At 41.6% G+C, this 26,451-nt stretch overlaps 1 protein-coding gene across 1 annotated transcript in view; it reads left to right on the plus strand.

Annotated features, from left to right (window-relative positions):
- The window catches only part of ERMP1 (endoplasmic reticulum metallopeptidase 1), a 70,290-nt gene extending 48,707 nt beyond the window's left edge, over positions 1–21,583 (plus strand). The window contains exons 6-15 of the mRNA XM_007946325.2: positions 679–771; positions 3,272–3,484; positions 4,525–4,745; positions 8,464–8,638; positions 9,599–9,789; positions 14,738–14,890; positions 17,995–18,197; positions 19,656–19,771; positions 21,129–21,292; positions 21,419–21,583. Of these exons, the coding sequence (XP_007944516.2) occupies positions 679–771; positions 3,272–3,484; positions 4,525–4,745; positions 8,464–8,638; positions 9,599–9,789; positions 14,738–14,890; positions 17,995–18,197; positions 19,656–19,771; positions 21,129–21,292; positions 21,419–21,583 (1,694 nt within the window). The remainder of the gene's footprint in view (positions 1–678; positions 772–3,271; positions 3,485–4,524; positions 4,746–8,463; positions 8,639–9,598; positions 9,790–14,737; positions 14,891–17,994; positions 18,198–19,655; positions 19,772–21,128; positions 21,293–21,418) is intronic.
- The last annotated feature ends 4,868 nt before the right edge of the window (positions 21,584–26,451 follow it).

Here is a 26,451-nt window from a genome sequence, read left to right on the forward strand (position 1 = left end):
AGATCCCAGTCGCTACTCGCCAAAGTAGGAGGTGGAACAATGTTTTGTATAGTATGTTATGCCAATTGAGCTTGATGTCCCCTGCGACCTTTTGGAAGTTTTGAGTAAATACCATTTTCTGAGAGAAAATTTTGTCTGAGAGCTGTGCATTCTGACTCAACAGCACTCACAATGTTTTTCTTGTGGTATAAACTTCACACTAATTTAACTGCTTGCCTCCTCTAGAACATGTCATCTTGCCCTACAATATGACTGAAGAACAGGGGAGAATTGTTTAGCACTTCATTCCTGAAGGCTGGTCATTGAATTTTGTTGTTATCTTGCTTTGCCAACTCCTTACCAACCTGCCCAGCTTTATATGAAGTTAAAATTTTTAGCTTTTGCCTGGCAAGGATATAGATGGAAAACTTCTGATAATCACCAATACTCTGCATTCCACCTCTTTCTATGCGGCGTGGAGTGTGTACTTTCTTCATCATCATGTATTGAATTATGTGCTGCTGCTGTGGGTTCTCTAAGAATGTGGAAGAGAGTTCAGTCGGTCGTTCATAAATGTCACAACAATCATGCCACTGTCTGAACATTTTACTTTTTAGGAATTGAATACATTAAACTAACATCTTAAACAAGGTTGATCTTTAAGGCAAAATAATTTTGTTTTTTCTCTGTATGTCTTAGGGATAGACCTAGCTTTTATTGAGAATGGATACATTTATCACACTAAGTATGACACAGCAGACAGAATTCTGACAGATTCCATTCAGCGAGCAGGTTGGTACTCTCATTTAGACCTCCCCCTCCAAAGTCAGGATCATTTTATTTATTCATTTATTTTATTGTGGGTTTGGGAAAAGTTTATAGATCACCTGAGTTTTACCTTCAACAATTTATACACATTTTGTTTTGTGACTTTGGTTGCAGTACCCTCAATGTAATGGAACTCTTTCTTCTCTCTTCCTCCCTGGGTTCCCCATTTCCATTTGTCCTTCTTTCCTGCCCCTTCCTGCATTCTGAACTTTGTTTTTGGGCAAACAAAGGGGTAGTCTCTGGGGTTCCACTAGTCTTTGTCAGACCAAGAAGTCTGGTTTTTTTTATGATTTTGAATTTTGTACATTATTTTTCTCTCCCTTCCCATTTAGACTTTTGATACATCAAAAGACCAAGTGTGAGGGATGATCTGTAAACCCATCAGGCAGTGTGGGATGTGATTGAGATAGGGCAATGGAATGGGGATAGGGACTAAATTTTAGCATTGCAGCTTGCTGTAGCAGTTAAAACCTAGGACTGCCCATGGTAAGGGAACTGGCCTGGAATTGCTGTAGGCTTGCTGAACAACAAGAATGCAGCCCAGGTGAAGTCTTTGAGGAGGCACCTGCACATGCTTTTGAAAAGCTTTCCCAGGCATAGAAGGGAACAATAACATTGATCCAGGGTTGGGTGGTGAGGGCAGGTGAGGCAGTTACTGGACGGGTACCAGAGGAGGACATGGGGCAAGGGAGTGAGGTGCTGGGGTGAATCTGATGCTGGGCCTTAAAGAGTTGGTAGTCGTTCCACACAAGAGCACAGTGTATGTAGATGTATGTGTGGGGGTGTTGATGAGTAGACTGTGAGGCTGGAACAGAAATTGCATTTTCAGAAATAGAAGAGTGAGGTAGAGTGTAAGCAGAGACAATTGTAGAAGGCTTCAAAAGTGAACAAGTAGAAATAAGGAACCACTGAAAGCCTATGTGCATCAGTGAACTGGGTAAGATGGTTTAGATGCTCGGTGTCTGGTGCTGCAGTGTGGTGTGGATTGTCAGGGAGACCTAGGAGTCAGGACAGTTTTGAATGTTCTCACAGTGATATAAGTGGGAATACTGAGTTCTAGGTTGTACCGATGACAGAAGGTGGAAATGAAGAAGAGCAATGGCAAATTAGACACATTTTGACGGCAAATTCAGTAAGATTTGATATTAAGTAGAAAGCATGAATCAGATGGACTGTGGCAGTGACAGTCACAAAATATAAAGTCTGCTGGCCATGGTGGGGAAGTGGGTAGGCACCTCTCATCTAGAGTGGTCATTGAGAAGGGGGACCATGCACTCTGGGGGACACAGACAACAGGGCCTGTGAAGCAGCCAGGTGAGCATGTGCATCTAGGTGACTGTAGCTGCAGGATTGGACCTCCTGTAAACTGGGCATAGGGGTGTGGGTGTGGAGAAAGGAAATGGGTTTTCCAGAGGGAAGTGAAGGGGAGGACAGGGCTAGGATGGAGCTTTGCAGAAAGCAGATTTGGAGGCAGATGGAGATGCCCATGAAAGAGAGCCGGGGCTGAGACCATGCAGTGGGTTAGAAGGCAAAGGAAGAGAAAGTCAGTGATGGGCTGAGCAGCAGGAAGAAATGCAGACCAGCCAAGGCCTCATGCTCCTACGTTAGAGTTCAGATACATTCATTCATTCATTGATGTAACAGGTATTCATCATAGATTGCTGATGTGCCAGGTTCTGCCTGCCAGGGCTCTGTCTGCCTCTCTGGTTTTATTGTTGAAGAATGTCCTCATTCAGGACTTTTCTGTTGGAACTCTTCCTCTCCCCAGGCCCTCTGTCCACACAGTTCTCAGTCTGGATCCCACTCTGGCATGGCTAGCTTCTATTCATCCTTTTGCTATAAATATCACTTCCTCAGGGATGCTTCCCTACTTCCCAAATTCCATCAGCCTCCAGTGGGATGTTCCCATAGCATGTTTTACATCTTTCTATTAATTCAGCATGCTTGAAACAACTTGTTTGGTGTCTGTGAACCTCATCAAGGATCTCTGTCTCTTGGTTCACCACTGAATTTCTGGTATCTAGAACAGAGCCTGGTACCATAAATATATATGTGTATGTGTGTGTATATGTATGTTTTTATATGTGTGTGTGTACATATATATGTGTGTATGTGTGTGTGTATGTATATGAATGAATGGGGACTGAGAAGCAGCCATTGGGTTTATCAATGGGGATGGTACAATTGATCGTAGAGAATAATTCGTAGAGGGGAAAGGACCAAGACCAGATTATTGTTGACTGAGCTTATAAATTGAGAAGAAATGGAATAGTGGGCATGGACGTTATTGAAGACTTTCAGAAAGAAAGGAGAAAGCCATAGGATGCTAGAAAGCTCTTTCTGCTCACAGTCTTTCTGGCTGTTTCTTTACTCAAGCAGTGGAGTTTATTTCTGTTTTATGTAGTTGTACATGTAAATCACGTACAGATAATTTGAGTGTTACCTACCTTCTCTTCACTAATAGGTGATAACATTTTAGCAGTTCTTAAATATCTCGCTACATCTGATATGCTGGCTTCTTCCTCCAAGTATCAACATGGGAATATGGTCTTCTTTGATGTGTTTGGCCTTTTCGTCATTGCCTACCCCTCCCGTGTTGGCTCGATAATTAACTACGTGGTGTTCATGGCTGTTGTTTTGTACCTGGGCAAAAAATTGTTGCAGCCCAAACATAAGAGTAAGTATTGCTCTCCACAACTGTGTATACTGGCTTGGGTATGGAATTTGCCTGAAGTTTTTCAGTCATGCTGCTTGTATCCTTCCAGGAAGTTAAAAATCTGAAAAAAGTAACATGATTTGTAGTTGTAAAGAATTCCTACATGATTATCAAATTAATATGCTCATTGTGCTTTTGGTCTTGGTGAAGTAGGCAATGTGTATGTGCTTTCACACGCCATGGAAGTACCATGTAGGAGCTGTTGAAAACTGGACTGCATAGATTTTTAATGAGAAGTCTCATTAAAAAGTCTTGTCCATGCTACAGACTGATAGCACCTTGGACAATGCATGAACTGCTTTTGGTTAAATTGGCTTTTTTCTCCTTGAAATGTTTCATCATCATCTTAGTTAATATCTGCTGTTACAAGATAAAATACTTAGCAGCAATTTAAATAATCCTTTTCCCTAGTTATTTTCCCCATGCTTCTTCGTCTTCCTGTGTTAGCATCTTTTGGCAAGATTTTATATGGAACTTTGCTAATATTTTGATACAGAAAGCACCCCAAAGGTGGTAAATATTAAGACCACCTACTTTTTGTCAGAGATGTGTTTGAGCTATTCCTGGAAGACTTTACTTGGTCTCCTTAGTATGCGTCAACATCCATTAAATATTACCCACTGCCATTGAGTTGATTCTGACTCACAGCCACCCTTTAGGTCAGGGTAGAACTGCCCTATAGGGTTTCCAAGGCTGTAAATCTTTGTGGAAGCAGACTATTTCATCTGTCTCCTCGTGAGTTTGAACTATCAACCTTTTGATTAGCAGCTGAATGCTTAAACACTGCACCACCAGAGCTCCTTAACCAGTAAATAATACTTGAAAGTTACTCTTTGATACTTTCCCTGTGACCTTACCTAGTGCTTAACAAACCTCAGCAGTAGGAAATTTCAATTACAGTGATGAATTTTTTTGTTTTAATGTTTATACCATTAATTCTATTGACTAATTATGTGAATTGATTTCATGAAGATCTCAGCTCTGTGTTTTCTTTTCATCAGCTGCTCACTACACGAAGGACTTCTTCTGTGGGCTTGGCATCACTCTGATAAGCTGGTTTACCAGCCTCGTCACTGTTCTCATCATAGCAGTGTTTATCTCTTTTATCGGACAGTCTCTCTCATGGTACAACCACTTCTATGTTTCCGTTTGTCTGTATGGAGCTGCAGCTGTAGCCAAAATAATATTCATACACACCCTCGCCAAAAGATTTTATTATGTGGTAAGTGGTAGATATACTTACTGATTTCAAATGCTGCCTTCCAGGATGAAGCAAACTCAAGTGGGAGTCACTGTGTTTGGACCTTTGAACTTGTTCTGCCTAGTTAGTTTTCTGAAAGACTTCTTACTGTGAGGGCTGGGTTACAGAATTTCAATGAGGTTATGAGACTGGGCTGTAAGCAGTGTTTGGGTGGTAGTGGCAGCAAGCCTTGCTGGCACAACCTCCTGCCTCAGCTAACCCTGCTGTTTGTGTAACTACATGCTTGATTACACCACCTTCCCTGGGCTCACCCAGAGATTTATGTTGTTTGAATGTATGTTCTCCATTGGACTGTAAGCTCCATGAGGGCAGTGCTTGTTTTGTTTTTTGCTGTCGCCCCTATATTTAGTCATGTCTGGCTTACAGCACTGACACACAGTAAGAATACTGAAATAATTTTGCACTGAAAACTGATTTTTCTCTTCAGTTTTCCTTCACTTTTTCTTTATACCTACCTGTATGTTGTTGGTGCAGATGCTGATAGCATATGTGTGTAGGACACATTGCTAAAGGAAAAAGAGGGAAAGGTGACAGAGTCCCAAAATGATGTACCAGTGCCCATTTAGAGAATGTCACCATATTATGGTTTCAACTGTGTACATTTATTTGGTAAAAGTAAAATTAGGAATTGTTGTTGTTATGTGCTATTGAGTCATCTCCTACTAATAGCGACCCCTCCTTGGGTTTCCTAGGTAGTATCACTACAGAAGTAGATTGCCCAGTCTTCTTTCTGAGGAGTGGCTGGTGGGTTTGAACCGCCAACTTTCTGGTTAGCAGTCAAGTGCCTTAGGTACTATGCCACCAGAGCTCCCAGATTAGGAATTGGGGGTTATGAAATAATAGGATTTAAAAAATTACACAAATTAAAGAGCCATAGGAGCTCTGGTGGTGCAGTGGTTAAAGCATTGGGCTGCTAACCAAAAGGTTGGCAGTTTGAACCCACCAGCTGCTCCATGGGAGAAAGATGAGGTTTCTGCTTCTGTAAAGATTTACAGCTTTGGAAACCTATGGAGCAGTTCAACTTTGTCCTGTAAGGTCACTGGTTGGAATTGACTTGATGGCAGTAGATTTGGTTTGGTTTAGAGAGCCATGGTTTCTGAGGTTCGAAGTGAGTTAAAAGGGAAGAATCTTTCTTAGTTCCACAATTTTCAAGACAACCAGCATACACTGGCTTTTCCAGTTTGTCTTGCTAAGGATTAGAGCAAAGACCTAGCATTATTCCACATAGATGTGCTTGGTTACTGTTCTGGATTGGCATATGGTCCAGCGGGCCCCTGCAGGTAAGCAGGCCCTATTGAAGAAAGACACTTGAGGTTAGCCACCTGCTTATGGTTGAGCTAATACTTTAATCCTGGAAACTTTAGTTTCCAAAAGAATTACCCCACAAGGATCGATTTCACACATTTATTCACCATGCAACTCTATGTAACCTGACTGTGGCTAACTATTGGTGTTGGCCAGGCTGCAGGCAGAAATGCTTAGTAAATTCCATCTACTTTTACTGATTTTAAGAGTAGAGTCATAAAACCTTGGGCTGAAAGCATAATGGAAAGAGTAATGTGTTTCATTTTCATTTTGTAAATGTTCTCTGAGCCTCTGGAATGCATGGGACAGAGACTAATGGGATGTGGTCTCAGTCTTCAGGGAGCTTACAGTTTCATGCAGGACTATGGTAAAGCTGTATAGTGTCTGCAGAGCACTGGATGGAGCAAGATTGAGTGATACATACCCAGTGTCATGGGAGCACAGGAAAGGAGAGATAGATTATGCTATAGACTTCAGGAAATGTTTGCCAGATGGAGGACATTTCTATTTTAGAACATTTCCAAAGGTTGCTTTTAGCCCCATGGAGGAAGAGCACAGATTAAATGCAAGTGATAGCATTGATACTATTCTATCTTATATAAGATATATAGGGGTCACAGTCAATAAATTGTTCAGTGTGGCAAAGACATAGGGTGACAGCCCAGTGTGGCAAAGACGTAGGGTGACAGCCCAAATAGCTGGAGAAGTTGGGCAGGGAGAGGGTGAAGTTGGAGCATTAACTTTAAAACCTGAGGGGCCCCTGTTGAAATTTTCTGGGTGGCAGAGTGAATAAGAGAATTTGTAATTTAGAAAGAGGACTCTGGTAATGCTATAGAGAATGGATTGGAAAGGAGGCAGAGTTGAGAGGGATCAATAGAGATGAGGACATGGAAACTAGATTTGAAGGATGTTTTATCTTTGAGTAGGAACCCTAGTGGCACAGTGGTTAAGTGCTTGGCTGCTAACCTAAAAGTCAGCAATTCGAACCCACTGGTTGTTTCATGGGAGGAAGAGGAGGTAGTTTGCTTCTGTGAAGATTATAGCTTGCAAACTAATGACGCAGTTCTGCTGTGTTCTATAGGGTCTCTGTGAGTTGGAATTGACTTAACAGCAACGAGGTTTTATATTTGGGTATTTCATGTAAAACATTTTCAGTTATTACACTTTTCCTGTTGAGATCTTTGTTTTTAAATATCTGAGTGGTATTCAACTTCAGATTGACTCCTGAGAATTACTTTTTAAAAACCAAGTCTCTTGGTGTTAAACATTTAAATATTTAACAATGATAGCCTCTCCTTCATCATCCAAGGAGCTTTGTCAAATGAACAGCTTGGTTTGGAAACATGCGAATGAGACGCTTTTCCACTCTTGAAGTAGGATCCCTTATAACAAACACGCCCTGGGAATGAGAAGGCAGGGGAGAGAAAGCATACATATTTCTATGTCCCTTTTAGTATTTCTGTACTGTAATTATAACTTTCATGTTTGTGTTAATAGAATCACTTAAGCGGGTGGTAAAACGTATTAAGTTCACATAGCCATTTCCTCTGAGAGTTCAGGGCGCTGCACAGGAACCCTCATACTTCAAGTCTTAACAAAGTATTGTCCAAATTTTATAACATTCAAGTTTCAGGAATACCCTTGCTGTTGAGTTGATTCTGACTCATAGCAACATAGGATAGAGCAGAACTTCCCTATTAGGTTTTCAAGGCTTTATTCTTTATGGAAGACAGCTACCACATCTTTCTCTCTCAGAGTGCCTGGTAGGTTTGAACCGCCAGTCTTTGGGTTAGCAGCTGAGTGCTTACTACTGTGCCACTCCACTGTTTATTCCAAGAATACAGGCAGGAGTAAACATACTGCAAAGCCAGTTGGAGATGGAAAAGGCCAGAAATATCAAGCAAAGCCCCCACGGCTATGAGTTCTAGAGGCCTTGCAGTTTTCCCAGCATGCTGTGGGGCACTGCAGAGGCTGGTACCATTCCTTCCTGGGCCCTTTCTCCAGTGTGCTCCAAACGGTTTTGGGGAAGTTGCATAAGCAGAAAGCTTCAGAGATTAATGTTTTTAGGGGAATCCTTTTCTTTTCCTACCCTGTTTTAGAACATTTTCAAATGTTGCTTTTAGCCCTGTGGAGGAACAGCACAAATTAAATATGAGTGATGACATTGTGTTTTATTCTATCTTGTTAACGTCTCTTTTCCTGAGCAGCAGTTTTATTACTTCATCATAACTAGTAGCTTTGTCTGGGTTTACTTAGAAGTTTAAAGGATAGATTTAAACAAAATGCAGTGTTCCTGAGTGATGGAGATGAGACCACAACACAAGATCTGCCAGATGACCTGTGACAGAGACTGCTTTTCCCTTTTTTCTTTCAGAATACCAGTGACCAGTATCTGGGAGAGCTGTTTTTTGACATCGCGCTGTGTGTGCATTGCGTTTCTCTTTTTATACTCACTTACCAAGGACTCTGCTTGGCGTTTCTTAGTACCATCTGGGTAGCATTTCCACTGCTCACAAAGCTTTTGATGCACAAGGATTTTAAACAGCATGGTAGGATACTGTTGGCTTTAATAAAAGGGGAAAACTCCTTAAGATACTTAAGATAAAGTTTGCAAGGATTATTTATTGTTTTGATCTCGATGGGTAGGTTTTTCTATACTAGTTTTTTGTTTTGTTTTGTTTTAATCTTCAGACTACATAGTTTTTTGCCTTAATGCTATCTTATTTCATGTTCATGAACACATGCTAATATTTTTGTATTTTGTTTAATTCATATTTGTATTTGTATACAAATTCATATTTGTATTTGAATTTGCAAGTTAAAATATCTTATTTCATTAGATAATATGCAGTCACATCTCACTTTTTCTTAATTGTTGTCTTCTTTTTACAATTCATTTTTGTTGAGAATATACACAGCAGAACGAACATATACCAATTCAGCAATTTCTGCATGTACAATCCAGAGATATGGATTACATTCTTCTTCAAGTTGGGCAACCATTCTCACCCTCCTTTTCTGAGTTGTTCCTCCCATATTAACGTAAACAGACTGCCTCCTAAGGTTCCTATCTAACCTTTCTAGTTGTTGTTGCCACTTTGATCCTGTATAGACAGAGCTTCAAAGAGCAGAATGGTCAAGGCAGACATTCTTTACTAGTTAAGCTAAACTGTTGTTCAATTTTAAGATGATTTCAGGGAATATTTTTGGTTTAAAGATTATCACAGGGCAATAGTTTTGGGGCTTTATCTAGCCTCAGTGGCTTCAGAAAGTCTGGAGTCCATGAGAATTTGAAATTCTGTTCTGCATTTTCTCCTTTTTGATCAGGAACATCTAACATAATGTATGTTAGGTGCCAGGGTACACATGTTGTTAGGTGCCATTGAGTTGATTCTAACTCATAGCAACCTTCTGTACAACAGAACAAAACACTGCCCTTCCTGTACCATCCTCAGAAAATCTGTAACTGCCTGTGGAATTTCATATATGTGTATTTTCCTTTTCCTTAGGTGCCAGAGGAAAATTCTTGGTGGTTTACCTTTTGGGGATGTTTATCCCTTACCTGTATGCATTGTACCTCATCTGGGCAGTGTTCGAGATGTTCACCCCCATCCTCGGGAGGAGTGGCTCACAAATTCCACCTGACATTGTGCTGGCTTCCATTCTAGCTGGTTGTATAATGATCCTCTCTTCCTATTTTGTAAGGAAAAAAATTTGTTTTTCTTTTTGATACAAATACATGCTACAGTTAGCCATCCAGGGGTCTATGAAATAGCCCTGCCTTTTCGTTGGAGAAACTCTTAAGCCAAAGACATCCTGAGTGGCTATGCATCATGTGGGTTCAGTGTGGTGACAAAATGTAGACTGGGCTTGTTGTTGCTGTTTTTATTTTGCTTGTAGTTTTTGTTTGGTGGTTGTTTATGCCTGCCCAAAAGCCTCTGATTATACTTCTTTTCAAATAGCCTTTCAGTCTTTCTGAATGTGAATTTATTGTAGAATGTGAGAATTGGTAGAGATTCATTGGAGATGAGCTCTTGGAATAATTTCTAATCATGCAATTTGTACTTAATGATTAGAGGTAAATGCTAATAAACACAGGATAGTTTTATTAGTGCTTGTTGGCACTAAGGAAGGAAGACAACTTCTGATGAGATTTTCTCCATTATCATTCAACTGCCTTGCTTCTAGCAGGGGAACATTCACTTAGCAAGTCTGTCTCTGGGTAAAGTACACTTAGGAACCCCAAGCATACCCTTGTTGCTGGGTTATAAAAGAGCACTGCAGGCCTTGCCAGCCCTCATTGTGCTGTGTCAATGTGCTGTCCATGTGGGGGAGACCTGCCTCGGCTGTCCCTGCCTCAGCCATCCCTTCCTCGGCTGTTCCTGCCCCTCTTCCTTTGAGACCCTTCAGAGGGGAGAGAAGACAACACAGAGTTTAACCAGCCCCTCTTTGTCAGAGCAAACCCCAGGTAGCAGTATGGTGTGGTGGCCACACTCCAGGATCACACTAGAGGAGATCCTGGCCAGGCCCTTTAAGGGAGGCAGTTCTCTGTTTTGTGGCTCTTGTCATTGGTGTTCTTAAGCATAAGAACTACTCACTGAATACTCTTTGGTCATCTCTGAGCCTTGAGGATAGAGGATTGAGTAAAAAAAGCAATGTGTGAAGTCATTGCATTTTTTTTCCCACGGAGCTGAGGGTGAGCCCTTCATAGTGGAGCAGTAAAGGCAGCTCAAGTGGAAGCAGCACGAACAGCATGATGAGCGTTATAGGTGTAGAGATTGTTGTTACATGTATGTTTACCACAATATAAAAAACAGAAGGTAAGAAAGAATATCACGTGTGGTCAACATTATCCTTGAAAATCCTTTAAGTAGCCAACAAGCCTTGTATAATGTGCTTACGTATATATAGCCTATAGGGTAATTCTTACGCACACTGCTGTCTGAACTCTGCTTTAATAGTCCTAAAAAATCTGGGCATTCCAACCATTTTACCTTTAAGATAATGCTTGGTTCCCTAGTGCTGCTCTGAGCACAAATGGGATGGCTTGAACAAACAGGAGTTTGTTCTCTTATAGTTCCAGAGGCTAGATGCCTGAGTTCCAGGTGGCAGGATCTAGGGTGGGTGAAGCCCCTGGACCTTGGACTTCAGTTATGTCTCTTGCTCCTGGCCCACTGAAGCTTGAGGCATCTCTTCACTCAGGCAGCTGCTGCTCCTGAGGCTGACAAACCCTAGGTCGACAAGTGAGAAGGCATGGTCCCAATATTATCAGAACACATGGCAGTCCATTCATTCAAGTCCCTTAAATGTCCCAGGATTGGCAGGGCATGGCAGGCTGCTGAGTGAAGACTCGGCTACATGTAGGGTTCAAGCATGACAAAAAGCTAGAGACCTTCCTCAAAGCTGCTGCTTGTATGCTGGAAGCACCCCACATCCCTAAAGTGGCTACTCAGCTGCTCCAGTAGATTCCACTATGGAGTTGATTGCCAGTCTCAGTGTGGGGAATAACTACTTTTAGCTGCCCAGCCACTCAATCAGGCCCAGCCAAGTTGACAGCAACTACCACAGATAATGACTAAGCCCTCATTGGAATTTGTAGGGATGAATGGAAACTTCTTAAATATTCTTCTTGCCTGCAGGACTTCCTTGTTTTGATTTTAATATTAAGCCTTTATATCCTCTGTACATGTTAATAGGTAGGTTTGCTGTTTCTGCCGGCTATAGATTAGGTTCTAATCTAAAGTCAGCTGAGTTATAAACTGGACCCCACTGTATATATTAGTCAGTTAATGCAAGTTATTGATACCAAACCAAAAACCAAACTCATTGCTGTCGAGTCAGATCTGACTCACAGTAACCCCTCCTTGGGTTTCCTAAGCAGTGTCACTGTAGCAGTAGATTGCCCCATCTTCCTTCCTAGGAGTGGCTGGCAGGTTTGAACTGCCAGCCTTCTGGTTGGCAGTCAAATGCCTTAGGCACTACACCACCAGAGCTCCCAAAGGTATTGATAGCCATGAAAAATTACAAAAATGTAGAACGTTTCAGTTCTGTCCCATGATCATATGGAAGGGGACAAAACCAACCCTGGAAACTTTCTCTATGGAAATTGAAAATGTCTTTAAGCATGAAAATCTTGGAAAGCAGAAGTAAGAGGATTAAAGTACATTATCTTCTAAATTATATTTTATTAGGAAATCTCTCTTAAGAGAAGAATGCCTCTCTAGAATACTTGAAAACCTCATTCAGTTTTCATTTTGATGTGAGATAGCTCTGCCACCCTGGGGTGCTGTGTTACTGCCTCTTCATTATTTCCTTGTTTATGTGAAGCCTTGTTAGAGAGAGTGGCTTGTTAATGGAGAGAGACCATTCTCCTTGGTTAATGGAGATGCAACCACAGTGTGTACCTCAGAGAGCTTTTCTCTCAGTCCTTGGGGACTGATTAAATATATTCAGTAGAAAGCACTTAATTCCTGTCAAGTGATTGGTTGACAGATTCCCTGGAGTTTGTCTTTGCTGGGGCATCATGGTTGTCTTGTTGCATGAAGCACTGAAGCTGTACCACTAGTAGGCATGGGTTAGAAGGGGGCACTCTCAGAGAAACAGCATGACACTGCTTTCCTTCTGTTCCTACTAGCACCCTGAGATAGTGAACGCTGTACAGCAGACCCTGTGTGACGGTGCTGTATGGCATCAAGGCATTCACCATAACCCCAAAATCAAACCAAACCCATTGCCTCAGCATCTGCTCTCAGCTTTCTTGTCATTTTATTTTGATTCTTTGAGAACCCAGGTTGACATAAGATGCAACATTTATGATAGAAGTTGGGTTGGAAGGGTGGTTGACACTGGCATCCCAACACGTTGTCATTTTCTGGCCATTCCCTTTCTTGTCCTCTGCGTTGTGATGCCACTTCATCCATCCCCATCACCAGAAGGTGGGTGGGCTGGCAGAGATAAAGCTCGTGATTTGGAGAAGAGGGAACGTGACTGTGGAAACCGAGGCTCTAGGGTCACTCTGAGCTTACATCTTTGGCTGGATTAGGAACGGCAGTACCCAGAGCTTATCGCAAGGAGCTTTTTGACTTAAAAGAGGCTCTCCACTAATCTCATCACCCTTCAGTGGAGAGGAAGTTCATTACTGGCAGGATATTAGAAGCTTCTGCTGAGCCACATTTTACACATTGTAACTGTGAGGAGAAATGGGCAGCAAGGCATGTTGTGTTCTACTGATTCGCTGCCTTCAGCCCTCGGGTGCTTATTTCTGTGGACTTGCTGTGTATACATGTAGGCTCTCTGACCTAAGACCAGTGCTGGTTTGGTGGCCGTGACCCTGGATGGGTTATTGTAGAAAATCCTTTAAACTTTACATACGCAAGAAACACAGCACACTGCCCTTGAGTCAGACCTGACTCCGTGACCCCTCCTTGGGTTTCTGAGGCAGTGTCACTACCGAAGTAGATTGCCCAACCTTCCTTCTGAGGAGTGGCTGGTGGGTTTGAACTGCCAGCCTTCTGGTTAGCAGTTAAATGCCTTAAGGCAGGATACGAATAGTTGTTTAATTTTTCATTTCCATCTCAAAATCTTTTCATATTTCTGTTCTTTTTTACTTATTGACCCTCAGGGCTGAGGATGGTGAGAAGGCAAAGGGGGGAGCTGGGTTCGGGTCATCATTTCTTGAAGTGACCCTGTAGACCCCTGAGGGATCTGTGGACATGTTCTGTAAGTCATGGGTATTCTTTATGGATTTCCTTCTACTTAAAAAGTTACCAGAAGCATGTTTAGGATTTTCTAGATGCCCACTTTGAGGCTGAGCCATTCTCCTTAACTGCCCATGTTTAGATTTGTGGTTGTGATTGTGTTGGTGCCAGTTAACTCATCACCTGAGGTGACAGCTTTACTTTGCAGTTGTTCCCCCAGCGCATGTCCACAGCAGTCTTGAAGGCACCTCTGAGCATGAGTTGAATCAGCCCAGCATCTTGGCACATTATAAAAGCCTTGTGGGTGGAAGTTGAGTTTTTCTGAAATGGGCCAGCTTAAGCTGAAAAAGCTGCTTTCTGGCTATTAGTGAGGAGGCTGGCTGATGTAGTGGTTAAAGTGCTCAGCCGCTAACCAGGAGGTCAGTGGTTCAAATCCACCAGCTCCTCTGTGGGAGACAGATGTGGCAGTCTGCTTCCATAAAGATCACAGCCTTGGAAACCCTATGGGACAGTTCTGCTCTGTCTTACAGGGTTGCTGTGAGTTGGAATCAACTCGCTGGCAATGGGTTTGGTTTGATTTTGGGGTTATAGTGAATCCTTGATGCCATACAGCACCGTCACACAGGGTCTGCTGTACAGCATTCACTATCTCAGGGTGCTAGTAGGAACAGAAGGAAAGCAGTGTGTCATGGTTTAGCTGGTGTGCTCATTTTCTTTTTTCTCTACCACCTTCCAGCTGCCTGTCAGAAAGGGCATCTTCCTGACAGATTGGAGGCGTCTATTACCAGGCACAGATTTGTGATAGAAGTCATCCATCATTAGGGTATTGGCAGGTGTTAGAACATGCTGATAGACTTTCTGCATTGTTAGAATACTTGTACAAATAAAGGGAGATAAAAGCACCTTTCTATGAGTTGTCTGTGCTATAATTGTTCTTATTTTGTGTTTCAGATCAACTTCATCTACCTCGCCAAAAGCACAAAAAGAACCATAGTAACTTTAATTTTGGTTTGTGCTGTTACCTTCCTCCTTGTCTGCAGTGGAGCGTTTTTCCCCTATAGCTCTGATCCTGCTAGCCCGAAGCCTAAGAGGGTGTTCCTGCAGGTAAGGGCACTTTTCTTCGCTTCTTTGAGATTTGGGCTTCACAAGTCAACAGGAAACCTAGCTGGCTTTTCTACTTTTGACCTGTTTCATTGGACTTGCCTGTTTTGTGTGTGGCATGAGGAAAGGACAAGACTGGCCATCAAGAGGCATTCTTATCGGCTAGATATTCATCTCCCAAGAGACTGACTTGGAAATGGTCACTTGTTTTATTACTGGCTGGATTATAAAAAAGCCCAGATTTGAAAAAACAACTGCAAATAGGCATCAGGCAATAGTGGTATTGTAGAAACACAGAATGTAAAAATGTCTGCAGACATTTTTAATGTCTGGCAAAGTAGGACAGGTACTTTAAAATGTTAATAATATTGACCTTCGCTAATGTATTAGCTAATGCTCTGTGTAACAGTGAAAATACAGGAACTTAGAAAGGGATTAACAAAATGAGATTTAGAACTTTGTCTCAATTTCAGATTTTTCTCCAGAGTTCTCACAGCTGTGCTGTAAAGCAGTGGAAAGAGGTTGTTGCCTCACCTCCAGCCATCTTCTCTGGTGGATGTGTTGGAGTGGCCACACAGGAAAGCCAGAGGAGTCACAGTCTAGATAGTTGGTCCTTGGAAGATTAGTCATCGTACGTATTCTGATGTGCCTTAAATACCAGAGAAGGAATTTTGAAAAAAGGCCAACTTTTCCTGGTTTGCAGGCCTGGAAAGTTGACATGACAAAGTGGGTTCTCCTTTAGCAGTCTTTATACAGTTTTCCGTTATACAGTTATAATTTTCACAATATCTCAGCATTCTCATTATTTCCATTCTGTTTGTTCTGTTTCCATTGATCTACCTCCCCCTCTCCCCGGCCCTCACCTCTTCACGTTTCCTTTTGGGTAAATGTTGACCATTTGGTTTCAAATAGTTGATTGTTTAAGGAAGGACATTGCTCATAGGTGATAGAGTTTATAAGCCAATTTATTATTTGACTGAAAAGTGACTTCTAGGAGTCTAGGCTTCAGTTCTCGGGAGCTCTGGTAGCATAGTGGCTAAGGCACTTGACTGCTAACCAGAAGGGTGGCGGATCAAACCCACCAGCCACTCCTCGGAAGGAAGGTTGGGCAATGCTACTTCCATAGTGATACTGCCTTGGAAACCCAAGGAGGGGTCGCTATGAGTCAGGGCTGACTCGATGGCATATAACAACAACAACAACAACAGGCTTCAGTTCTCAGTTCTAAGGGAATCTTAGGGCAGTAGTCCTGGGGGTTCCTCTGAACTTATCAGTCCAGTAAATCAGGCCTTTTTTAGGAATTTGAGTTTTGCTCTCTCTTTTTCTCCCATCCTGTCCGGGACCTTCTATTGGGTCTCTGTTCAGTCTCACCATCTAGTTCTGGTCTCAGACTAGAAGAGGCTGTGCGTGGTTCATGTGGGCTGTTAGCTCCATGGACTAATTTCTTGAGTCTTTGGTTTCCTTCATTCTCTTGTTCCAGACAAATAGAGACCAATAGTTGTGTCTTAGATGGCCACTCACAAGCTTTTGAGACCCCAGAAGCTACTCACCAAAGTAGCTTTAGTAGCATAGTTCACATTATCTCTGTGAACTGTGTTATACCAATTGACTAAGTTGTCCTGTGAGACAAAGTGATATATTTTGTGTGATAGATTTTTACAATTTGCCAAACCTTTAGTGAAACACAGCTAGTTTAAAGGCAGCTCAATGTGCTTTCAGTGGTTGGCTAATTTTTATAATTCTGTCAGGAGAATTTTAGTTTTAAAAAGTCTTGTTTTTCTGATGTGTTTTGGGGTGCTGTACTTTCCCTAGGCCAAGAGTTGGCGGACTTTTCCCATACAGGGTCAGATAATAAATGTTTAGGCTTTGCAGATCACACAGTCCATCTCTGCTTTTACAATGAAAGCAGCTGTAGACATAAGAATGTGGGTTCACTATGCTCCAAGAAAACTTTATTTATAGAAATAGATAGGGGCTGGACCTGGCTTGTGGGCTGTAGTCTGTGGACCCTTTCCCTATGCAATTCTTCTCCTTTTTTCTGTTTGATATTCTTCAGGCTGGTTTCTGCTATTAATAAAGCTATTCCAATGGGAGCACTGTACCTTTTCATAGAATTCTGTTAGGCACAAGTCTGCCATCTAGAGGTGAGCTGTGGTTCGTGTTGTTTTGTGCACATGAATTAGCTTCTTTTAACACACACTGAAAGGGGGGATGCGCATGCCCATGCGTGAGTGTATGTGTGCGTATGTATGTTTAGGATTTTTCCCCCCAATTCACATCTCAAGAGAGATCTAGTCTTTGTGTCTTTTAATCTGAAATAGTAGGGATTTTATTTTTTTATGTGAAAGTTAAATATGTAAATAAAAGTTGTAAGAAGTAATAAAACAAACCTCTGTGTATTCATTATCCAGTTTAAAAGAAGGACAATCAGTAGTACCTTAAAAAGCCAAATATGTCCTCCATTCCTGCTCCCTGTACATCCTCCACAACCCCCTACCCCCCAAACACCATCTTCAAATTTGGGTTAATCCTGCTTTGTCTTTATTTTACCACATATGTCCCCTTTATAACATCTATAACATTGTACAGTTTTGCCTGTTTTTGAACTTTTTACAGATAGGGCCAACCTGAAGTACTCATTTGAATTTTTTGCTCAGCCATGTATGAGAATCATCCACATTGATTTGTGTTGCTGTAGCTCATGATGTTTCACTGCTTCAGATTTCATTATAGGATGATGCCCCAGTTTGTTTATTTATCTACTGTTAATGGATACTTGGGTTGCTTCTAGCTTTTTACTAACATGCAGTTCAATATCCACATTTATGTACTTTGTGACAGTTTCTCTAAGGTATGTATATACTCAGGAGGGGTTGCTGGCTTGAAGAGAATGTGCATGGTGACTTGATCAGGTAATGCCACACAGTTCCCTAAAGTGATTGGGCCAGCACACACTCCCACCAGCAGAGTCTGAGGTTCCCATTGCTCTGTGCCCACATCATTTCTTGATATCATCAGACTGACTCATTTTCGCTAATCTGGGCTGGGGAGGTGGGTGAAATGGTTGAAATAACAGTTTTTTTCCCCATCAATCTTGTTCTTTTCAGCATATGACTAGGACATTTCATGACTTGGATGGAAATGTGGCTAAAAGAGACTCTGGAATATGGATCAATGGGTTTGATTATACTGGAATGTCTCACATCACACCACACATTCCTGAGATCAACGATACCATCCGAGCTCACTGTGAGGAGACAGCACCCCTCTGTGGCTTCCCGTGGTATCTTCCAGTGCATTTTCTGATCAAGTTGGTTCATTACTTTTCTGCTTTAGTTGGGGCTTGGTTGGTTCTCGAGTCCTGTCACTAGATCAGTACTTTATTATTTTAACTGTTTTCCTTAGCACAAAAGTCAATTGCTATTGGTAGTAGTATTTAGTTAATTAATTTTTGATCACTACAAAAGTTTTATTTCTAGATAAAGCACTTAGTAGTTTTGCTTTTTCAAACTTAAAAAGTCTTTCTTCTGGAAATTCCAGTACTTAGAAAAGGTGGCACTCCTAACTAATCTAACAGATATCAGTTAAGCATTAATCTCCAGTTGTTTGTTTTATTTCTGGGAAGTTTTTACAGTGTGGTAGTGAAGGATTAATGAGGCTTGAAAGATTAAGTAGTTAAGCCTTTCACTTGGCTGCTAGCTGAAAGGTTGGTGATTCAAACTCACCATCCACTCCATGGGAGAAAGATGTGGCAGTCTGCTTCCATAAAGATTTACAGTCTTAGAAAGCCTATGGGGCAGTTCTACTCTGTTCTTCAGGGTTGTTAAGAGCCAGAATTGACTTAATGACAGTGGGTTTGGTTGAGATATTTTTGAAGTGAAAGATTGCTGAGCTGAAAGGTTGGTTGTTTGACCCCATCCAGGGCCTCCTCAGGAGAAAGACCTGGTGGTCTGCCTCTGTAAAGATTAGTCAGAAAACGCTAAGGTGCAGCTCTGCTGTCACGGGGAATTGCTATGACTGGGAATCGTCTCGATGGCACCCAACAACTGCAACAGGCAAATCAGGATCACCTAGTGTGTTAGACTGGGTTCTCTAGAGAAACAAAACCAGTAAAGCTTATATATACATAGAGAGAGAGAGAGAGAAATTTACCTTAGGAAAATGGTTCACACACTTATAGAAGCTGGCAAGTCCAAAGTTCTTGGGTCAAACGTTAAGCTGGAGGCTTTTCCCGACTCTTGGAACTGCAGGGGTTGAGGAGCTCAAGGCTGGCAGGCAGTATACTGGCTATTGACTCCAATGAATGACAAATCCAAGATCTTCAGGATGAATGGTGGGATTGTTTGCTCATGGACAATTGTAGGCAGCACAACAGAATCCCGATCCACAGAAGAATGTCTCTTTTCCCAGGATGTCCATAAATATACTGGAAGCAGGCCACACCCCTAGGGAAACTCCGTTTCAATGGATTGGCTGCTTAAAACATACTCATCTGATCCCATCATGGGAATAATCACATCACAGCTGCTTAAACCACACAGAATTGTGGTCCAGCCAAGTGGACACACAGCTCCCACTATCACACCTAGTTAATGCTTTTGTTCTTACCTTTGGGAATGTTTTCTTACACATTAACCTGAGTTTCAGAGCTGTGAATTGGCATTGTTTGTCATCTCCAAAACTGTTCATGTTTTCCAAACACTGCATGAATGATGGATAGCTATCAACTAGTAAAGCATCCAAATATTGAAACTGCCTTTCCTAATAGGAAAAACTGGTATCTTCCTGCCTCAGAAGTTTCTCCAAGAGACCGTACTCATTTCAGACTTCTATCCAAAGAACAGACACCCTGGGATTCTAGGAGGTTGACCTTTGAAGCAACAGGTACTTCATATGATAGTTTTTCCTTCTCTCCTTTACTCATTTTAAAGATTTTTATAAGTTGCATGTACTTTGTCCTCTCAAAATTTATTATAGTGACCAGCAACTCAGGAGGATCTTACAGTGTTTTTAAAAGCAGGTGAGGCCGGTAATGATTTTTAAAGAGCCTTCCTGAAAATCTTACAGTGTCAGGTATTGGCTCATTGTCAGACAGGTTCATAACTGCGTTTAGCCTGTCATTAGTAGACATTGTGGCTTTGCTTACCTTTCGTAGCCCATTTTATGACACAAAAACTTTCTTCTGATTTCTGAATGAATTTGTGTAATATTGACATTATTTCTTTCTTAAATATTTGTTAAAATTCAGTGAAGCTATCCTGAAGCCTGGAAGCTTTGTGGGAAATTTAAAAATTATGATTATGATATATAACATAAAGAGCAATGCAGATTTTGTATTTATTGATGTGACAGTGTTGGTTAAGTATTCTTCAAGGAATTTGCCCAGTTATCCTGAATTTGCAAATTTATTGGCATATAGTTGTTCCTAATAGCCCTTAATACTGACTTTTTAAAATGTATAGTATCTGCTGTGATGTCCTTTGTCATTCCTGATATGATTTGTGTTTTTACTTTTACTCTTCCCTGAAACTGTACTCTGGCCACTTGAGTATTGCTTTTCAATTAGTGTGGACTTCTTTAAGTTAGGCAGAAGGTATAGTTTTTATTTAGTTTTCTTTTTGCTTGGTGCTCTGTATTGTTTCTGGATGAAATATTGGAAGACACTGACCTAAGCAGACACCACTGTCTTTAGCTCCCTGCTTATTTTTCCTAGTTGTTTTTTCTTATGGCTAAATTGTGAGCTCTGAGCTGATGTTTCTCACCTTACTGCTTAAAGGGAAGATAAAAAGTATTTAAGGTGTTATATATCAACCCTTCCTGAAAAATATAGCTCCATTTGTTCCAATAATCCTGCTCAGTGCCTCAGCACTTTGCAGTCTTCCAAAGCACGACATGCTTCCTCCAGTATAATCCTCTCAAATAGTTCTTATTTCACAGGTGACAAAATTTTGACTCAGAGATCACGTGACTTGGTGATGCCAGATAGCCATTAGGTAGCAAGGCCAAGATGTAAACCCAGGTTCTCTCATTGTGAAGTCTGTGCCTTTTCTGCTTCTTGTTCCCTACTCTTGTTCATGCTTATGGACTCTCAAACTGGTGGCCTGCGTGAGGTTTGTTAGTGAGCACCTGTGAGGTGATACAAGGCATGAACTTCCATGGTGTTTTAGGTGGGGGGTTCATTGCTTTTCTTGTTGGTATTTTAAGATTGTTTTAACCATGCCTCCTTTCTCTTCTCACACAGGCCCAAGCCATATCTCACTCTATATCCGAACTCACAAAGGGTCAGTGCTCACCCAGTGGTCTCTCGGCACTGGCAACCCAGTCACAAGTAAAGGTGGGGACTACTTTGTATTTTACTCCCATGGACTGCAGGCCCCTCCATGGCAATTCTGGATCGAAGTACAGGTGAGATATCCCCAGCACTGATTGTTACCACTGGTCAGGTTTTTGGGGTATTTATTTAGCAAGAGTATGTGGGGTTCAGAATTCCAACTTCAGGAATAGAGGGTGCTAACTGATTTTCTCTGCCAGGTCTCAGAAGAGCAGCCGGAAGGAATGGTCACTGTGGCCGTGGCTGGCCACTATTTCTCTGGAGAAGACAAGCGATCCCCCCAGCTGGATATGCTGAAGGAGAGGTTCCCTGATTGGACATTTCCCTCTGCCTGGGTGTGCACCTATGACCTCTTTGTGTTTTAATCTGTGGATGAGTTCCAAGTGCGTGCTGACTGGCGTACTCCATGGGACCTAGTTTCTCCCTGTGGGATGTCGATGTTTGTGACCTAAGCCGTTGAATTTTAATGTGATCAGAGAGCTGTGTGAGTTAACATTTCTGGGCCAAGCACTCCGAAGGTTATGCTGTGGGCAGCAATGCATGGCCTTTTACACTTGAAAATGCCAGTATTCTGGCGCTTGAGCACATGTGGGTACTATACACATACGTCATTTTATATGCCTAAGGACAAAAGCCAACAAACCACTTCAATAACTGTTCCCTCAGGATCATGAAAGATGTCCAAGGTACTGTCAGGCCACTGTTAATGAGAAAAATTTCATTTATAATTAAAGCCCAAGACCATTTGTTTTGTCAGTAAGTGATGATAAAATACGGTTCACTGTATCCCTGAGGCCTGCCTCTTGGTGTTGGAGGGGGATTGTGGTAAGGATGGGTCAGAGCTGTGGCCTGTGCTGACAGCAGGGTTTCACCCACTCTGCAGAGCATGGGGTCTCTGTGCTGAAGGCCAGGACAATACTCCGTGCTGCTTTCCAGGGTAGTTCTCGATGCCTGGTTTCCCTCTGACAAATCTGCTTCCCTCTCCACCTGACTAGTTTGAGAAAAGGAGCATTCATCCAGCTACATTTTCCTCTGGGTTTTCCCACTTTGTTCAGGATGCCCTTTGTGCCAGGGCGAGTCCTGAGAAGAGGGTGCAAGTTCACAGCCTGAACTCCATTCCTCAGTGCACAGAGTGGCCGTGTTCTGGCCTGGGGCATAGGAGTGGCTGGGCATTTTATCCATATTTATTGTCTCTTCTTTGCTTCATAGGAGTCTTCTGCTCTCCAGGTCAGTCCTGTGGAACGTGATCTTGTGGGTGCACTCCATGTTGTGTCTGTTGTCTGGCCCGTGAACAGTCTAGTTTCTTGGTAACTTGGTGGGCACCAGGGCTGGCTTTCCTGAAGCTGGGGCTGTGGCTTGTGTGAGACACTGTACCTGTAGCACCGGTAGCGTTCTGTGTACTACAGTGCAGCCCCAGGACTTAGCTTGTCATTGTAAGCATGAAGTACGTGCAGATCTCACTGACAGCTGTGTCTCTTGAGTTCCGGCCTTCAGCCATGGAGGGTTTGGTGAGATCAGCAGTAAACTCTGCTCCTTTCTTCCTATTAACAAATGTAGAAACTTGGACACATTTTTGAGTTTAGGAAGCACAAGCCAAAAGAACATTTTAAAAAAAGTCATAGTTCTTTTTTTTTCTTTTGTGCACTTAAAAGTTGTCTCTGTGTGATGGCAGGAATGAAAGGGCTGCTTCTTGGCAAAGTGGCCCTTGATCTGCCCAAACTGCTGAACTGCCTGTGCTTGCAGGATACTGTTCATGAAGCTGCTTGACTGTGCACACAGTGTGCTGCCTCAGACCTGCTACTTATAGTGCCCACCCATCCACACAGCCAGCCTGCATGGCTGGCTGGAGCAGGCGTTGACTCCTTGCACCTGGAGCTGTTGCTTTTCCCCAGCTTTGGGGAAACCATTTACCACGAAACTCACATGCCTCCCACATCTGGCTCTTGCCATTTTTCAGGCCAGGTAATTTTCTTGTCAGGTGGTATGTCAAGTTTGCATTGTTTATTATATAGACTTGTGTAGAATCAGTTGTGTAGAAAAAGTTAGTAATATCTCAATGAGTTTCCAAATATGAGCATTATTTTTTATCCCTATGAGAATCTGAAGTCGATTATTAAAGATTATGGGGGAAAAAGCAAAATCTCAACTGTTGAGGACATTGTATAGAAAAACAGATTGTTCCCTGTGATTTTTTTCCTTTTGTTGAGGTTGCTATTAATCCTTTTCACTAATAATTGTGGTTTGCTTCTTGCCTTTGGGTTGCTTTCCTGTGTAAACAATTCTCTTTTTCTTTCGTTTTCTTTAGCAGTATGAAGCTTTGATGTTGTGCAAAGTCACTACAGGCTGCTCTCTAGTCTCAGGGCATGCTTCATGTTCTGGAAGAGGGCCTTAATGTCACCAAATGGCCAAGTAATCATATATGACATTTACAGCTCGGCAGGAAGCACACTGTGCTGTCTAGTCAGTGGTGTCTGAAAGAAACTGTGGGATTTTGTTAAAGGTTATCTGGTCATTTGAATCTATAACAGACTCACTCACGCTACCATCATTTTCTACAGAATTTAATGGTAATAAATAGCACAGTACTACTTATTCAGGGCAAGTATGAAGAATTACAGTTTCAAAGTAATTCTTTCTTCAAATTCACATTGTGTCTGACCCAAGAATGACTGTCGCACAAGCCACCTGTTTCCAGATCAGCAGATGTAAATAAATAAGCATGTGAGGTTCCCTGAGATGCCACCGACTCAAGAACCCTAAGCTGGAGGAAGAATGATGTCTTATCTAACCATTTATTTTCATTAGTTTGTAGACTTGCTGAGGATTAATTGTTGCTTTATAGTATTACTGAAATGGCTTTGGTGTCTTTGAATAGAAAAACTGGTGTTTGTTAACTGCTCATGCTCCTCTGTATCCCCATGTTTTAAGGGTTACTTAAGTCCACAGAGCCTTTTAAAGCCTTAAAAAGAAATTGCTCTTACAAGTCCTACGTGGCTTATGTGGGTAGAATTGCTATATTAATGGATGATGTGAGCAAGGAACTCAACATGGAAATGTGTTTTCTTCAACTGGAATGCTTTTACCTTGGAAAGAAATGGTACATCTGATTTTCACAGAAATTAGTAACCTACTGTTTGGTAAGTGTTGAGGTTCAACCTATTTAGAAGTTTTAAATCACCTCCACTGGCAAAGAAAATCATCCAAGGGCTAATAAAGAAGGATGCTCTTTTATCAGAAGGGAGGGAAGAAGAAATTGCCTTGTAGCCAGAGAGCGACCTGCTTATTCTCATCGCCACATTAGAAAAGGGTGTACTGTTCCTCACCAAACCAGAGCACCCACCTGCGGGGTCAAAGCTTTTTGTGCAAGTCATTTCGTTGTTTGAACTTCCTCAGAAAATTCAGTGTGAGGTGAAGCAGCCGACCAACTTGTATTCCTAGCACATCTCCCTCTCTTTTTGGTCCAGTAAAGCTGAGATGCACTTAGACCTCTGTGCGTTTGACTGTTTTTATTTGAAATACTTTAGGGAATTTTTGAGTGCTTCAATGTGTTTTTCTTTGATACTATCGTTTCCTTATTTGGTTTGCCTAAATATAGATACTGTGTTGATAATTTATTTTCTTCAGGTTTGCCTTTTTTAAACTGCCGTTAATTGATTCATGGTTCTCATACAAATAATTTTGTAGAATTAATATTTGGCTTGTATGTGAGTTACATTTTATTCGGATGAATATAGACACAAAAATTATCCACAAAATACTAGCACACAGAACCCAGCAAAATAGGAAAAGGGATTATATGCCAAAGCCAAATGAGATTGATCCAAGAAGACAAGGTTGGTTTAACATTCAAAAATCAACCAATATAACATACCATAATAAAGGACAAAAGCAACAGGATTATCTTAATAGATGTACCAAAATTAAAAAAAATGGTTGGAAAAATCCAACACCCTTACATGTGATAAAAACACTCAACAAATTAAGCATAGAAAGGAACTTCCTCAAGTTGATGTAAAAGGCATCTACAGAAAAGCCCACAGCTGACATCATTTTTAATGGTGGAATGTTGAAAGCTTCCTCCTAAGATCAAGAATGAGGTAAGTATGTCCCCTCTGACTGCTTCTACTCAGTGTGGTACTGGTGGTTCTAGCCAGGGCAAGAAAATGAAATACAAAGGAAGAAAGAATTAAAACTATCTCTAGTTGCAGGTGACATTGATCTTATATGCACAACATTCTCAGGAATCCACACACCATAAAAACTGTTACCACTAATAAGTTCAGCAGTGTTGCAGGATATGAGAATCAGTTCTTTTTCTGTACACACAATGAACAATCAAAAATCAGTTCCACTTACAGCAGCATTATAAAGAATACTTATGAATAAATTTTAAAAAGTATGACTTACATGCTGAAAACTACAAAACATCTTAAATAAGAAAAACCTAAATAGAAAGATATAAGCTGTATTCATGAATTGGAAGAATTATCGTTAAAGATGGCAGTACTCCCCAAACCAGTCTACAGATTAAATGCAATCCCTGTCAGAATCCCAGCTGTCTTTTTTGGGGTTAGGAATTGACAAACCATAAAATTCATATGGAGATAGAAGGAATCCAGAATAGCCAAGACAATCTCAAAAAACAAAGAGGACTCACACTTGACCCAGAAGCAACAGTAATAAAGACTGAGTGGAGCTGGCATAAACATAGACTTACAGATCACGGGAGTGTGATTTAGTCTGGAAATACACATTTATGGCAGCTGATTTTTGACAAGGGTGCCAAGATGATGTAGTGTGGGAAACAAGTTTTTTCGACCAGGGCTGGAAACTGGTTCATTCAGTTTGACCTCCTGCTAATAATTTGCATCTCCACCTCAGATATTCTGAATCAATCTATATTTTTACAAGATTCCTAGAAGATTCTTTTAGATTTCTTAAATGATTCTTACAGATCCCCAAGTTATTTATTTGTTAAACTGTAGATTGTATTCAGTATATCTAGGGAGTTCTGGTAGCGTAATGCCTAAGGCATTTGATTGCTAACCAGAAGGCTGGTGGTTCAAACCCACCAGCCACTCCTCAGAAGGAAGGCTGGGCAATCTATTTCTGTAGTGATGTTATGTGCCGTCGAGTCTGACCCGACTCATAGTGACCCCTCCTTGGGTTTCCAAGGCGGTATCACTATGGAAGTAGATTGCCCAACCTTCCTTCCGAGGAGTGGCTGGTGGGT

The sequence above is a fragment of the Orycteropus afer genome, unplaced genomic scaffold (assembly GCF_000298275.1).
Source record: "Orycteropus afer afer isolate SDZICR_OR568_19922 unplaced genomic scaffold, OryAfe1.0 scaffold00156, whole genome shotgun sequence".
Taxonomy (NCBI): domain Eukaryota; kingdom Metazoa; phylum Chordata; class Mammalia; order Tubulidentata; family Orycteropodidae; genus Orycteropus; species Orycteropus afer.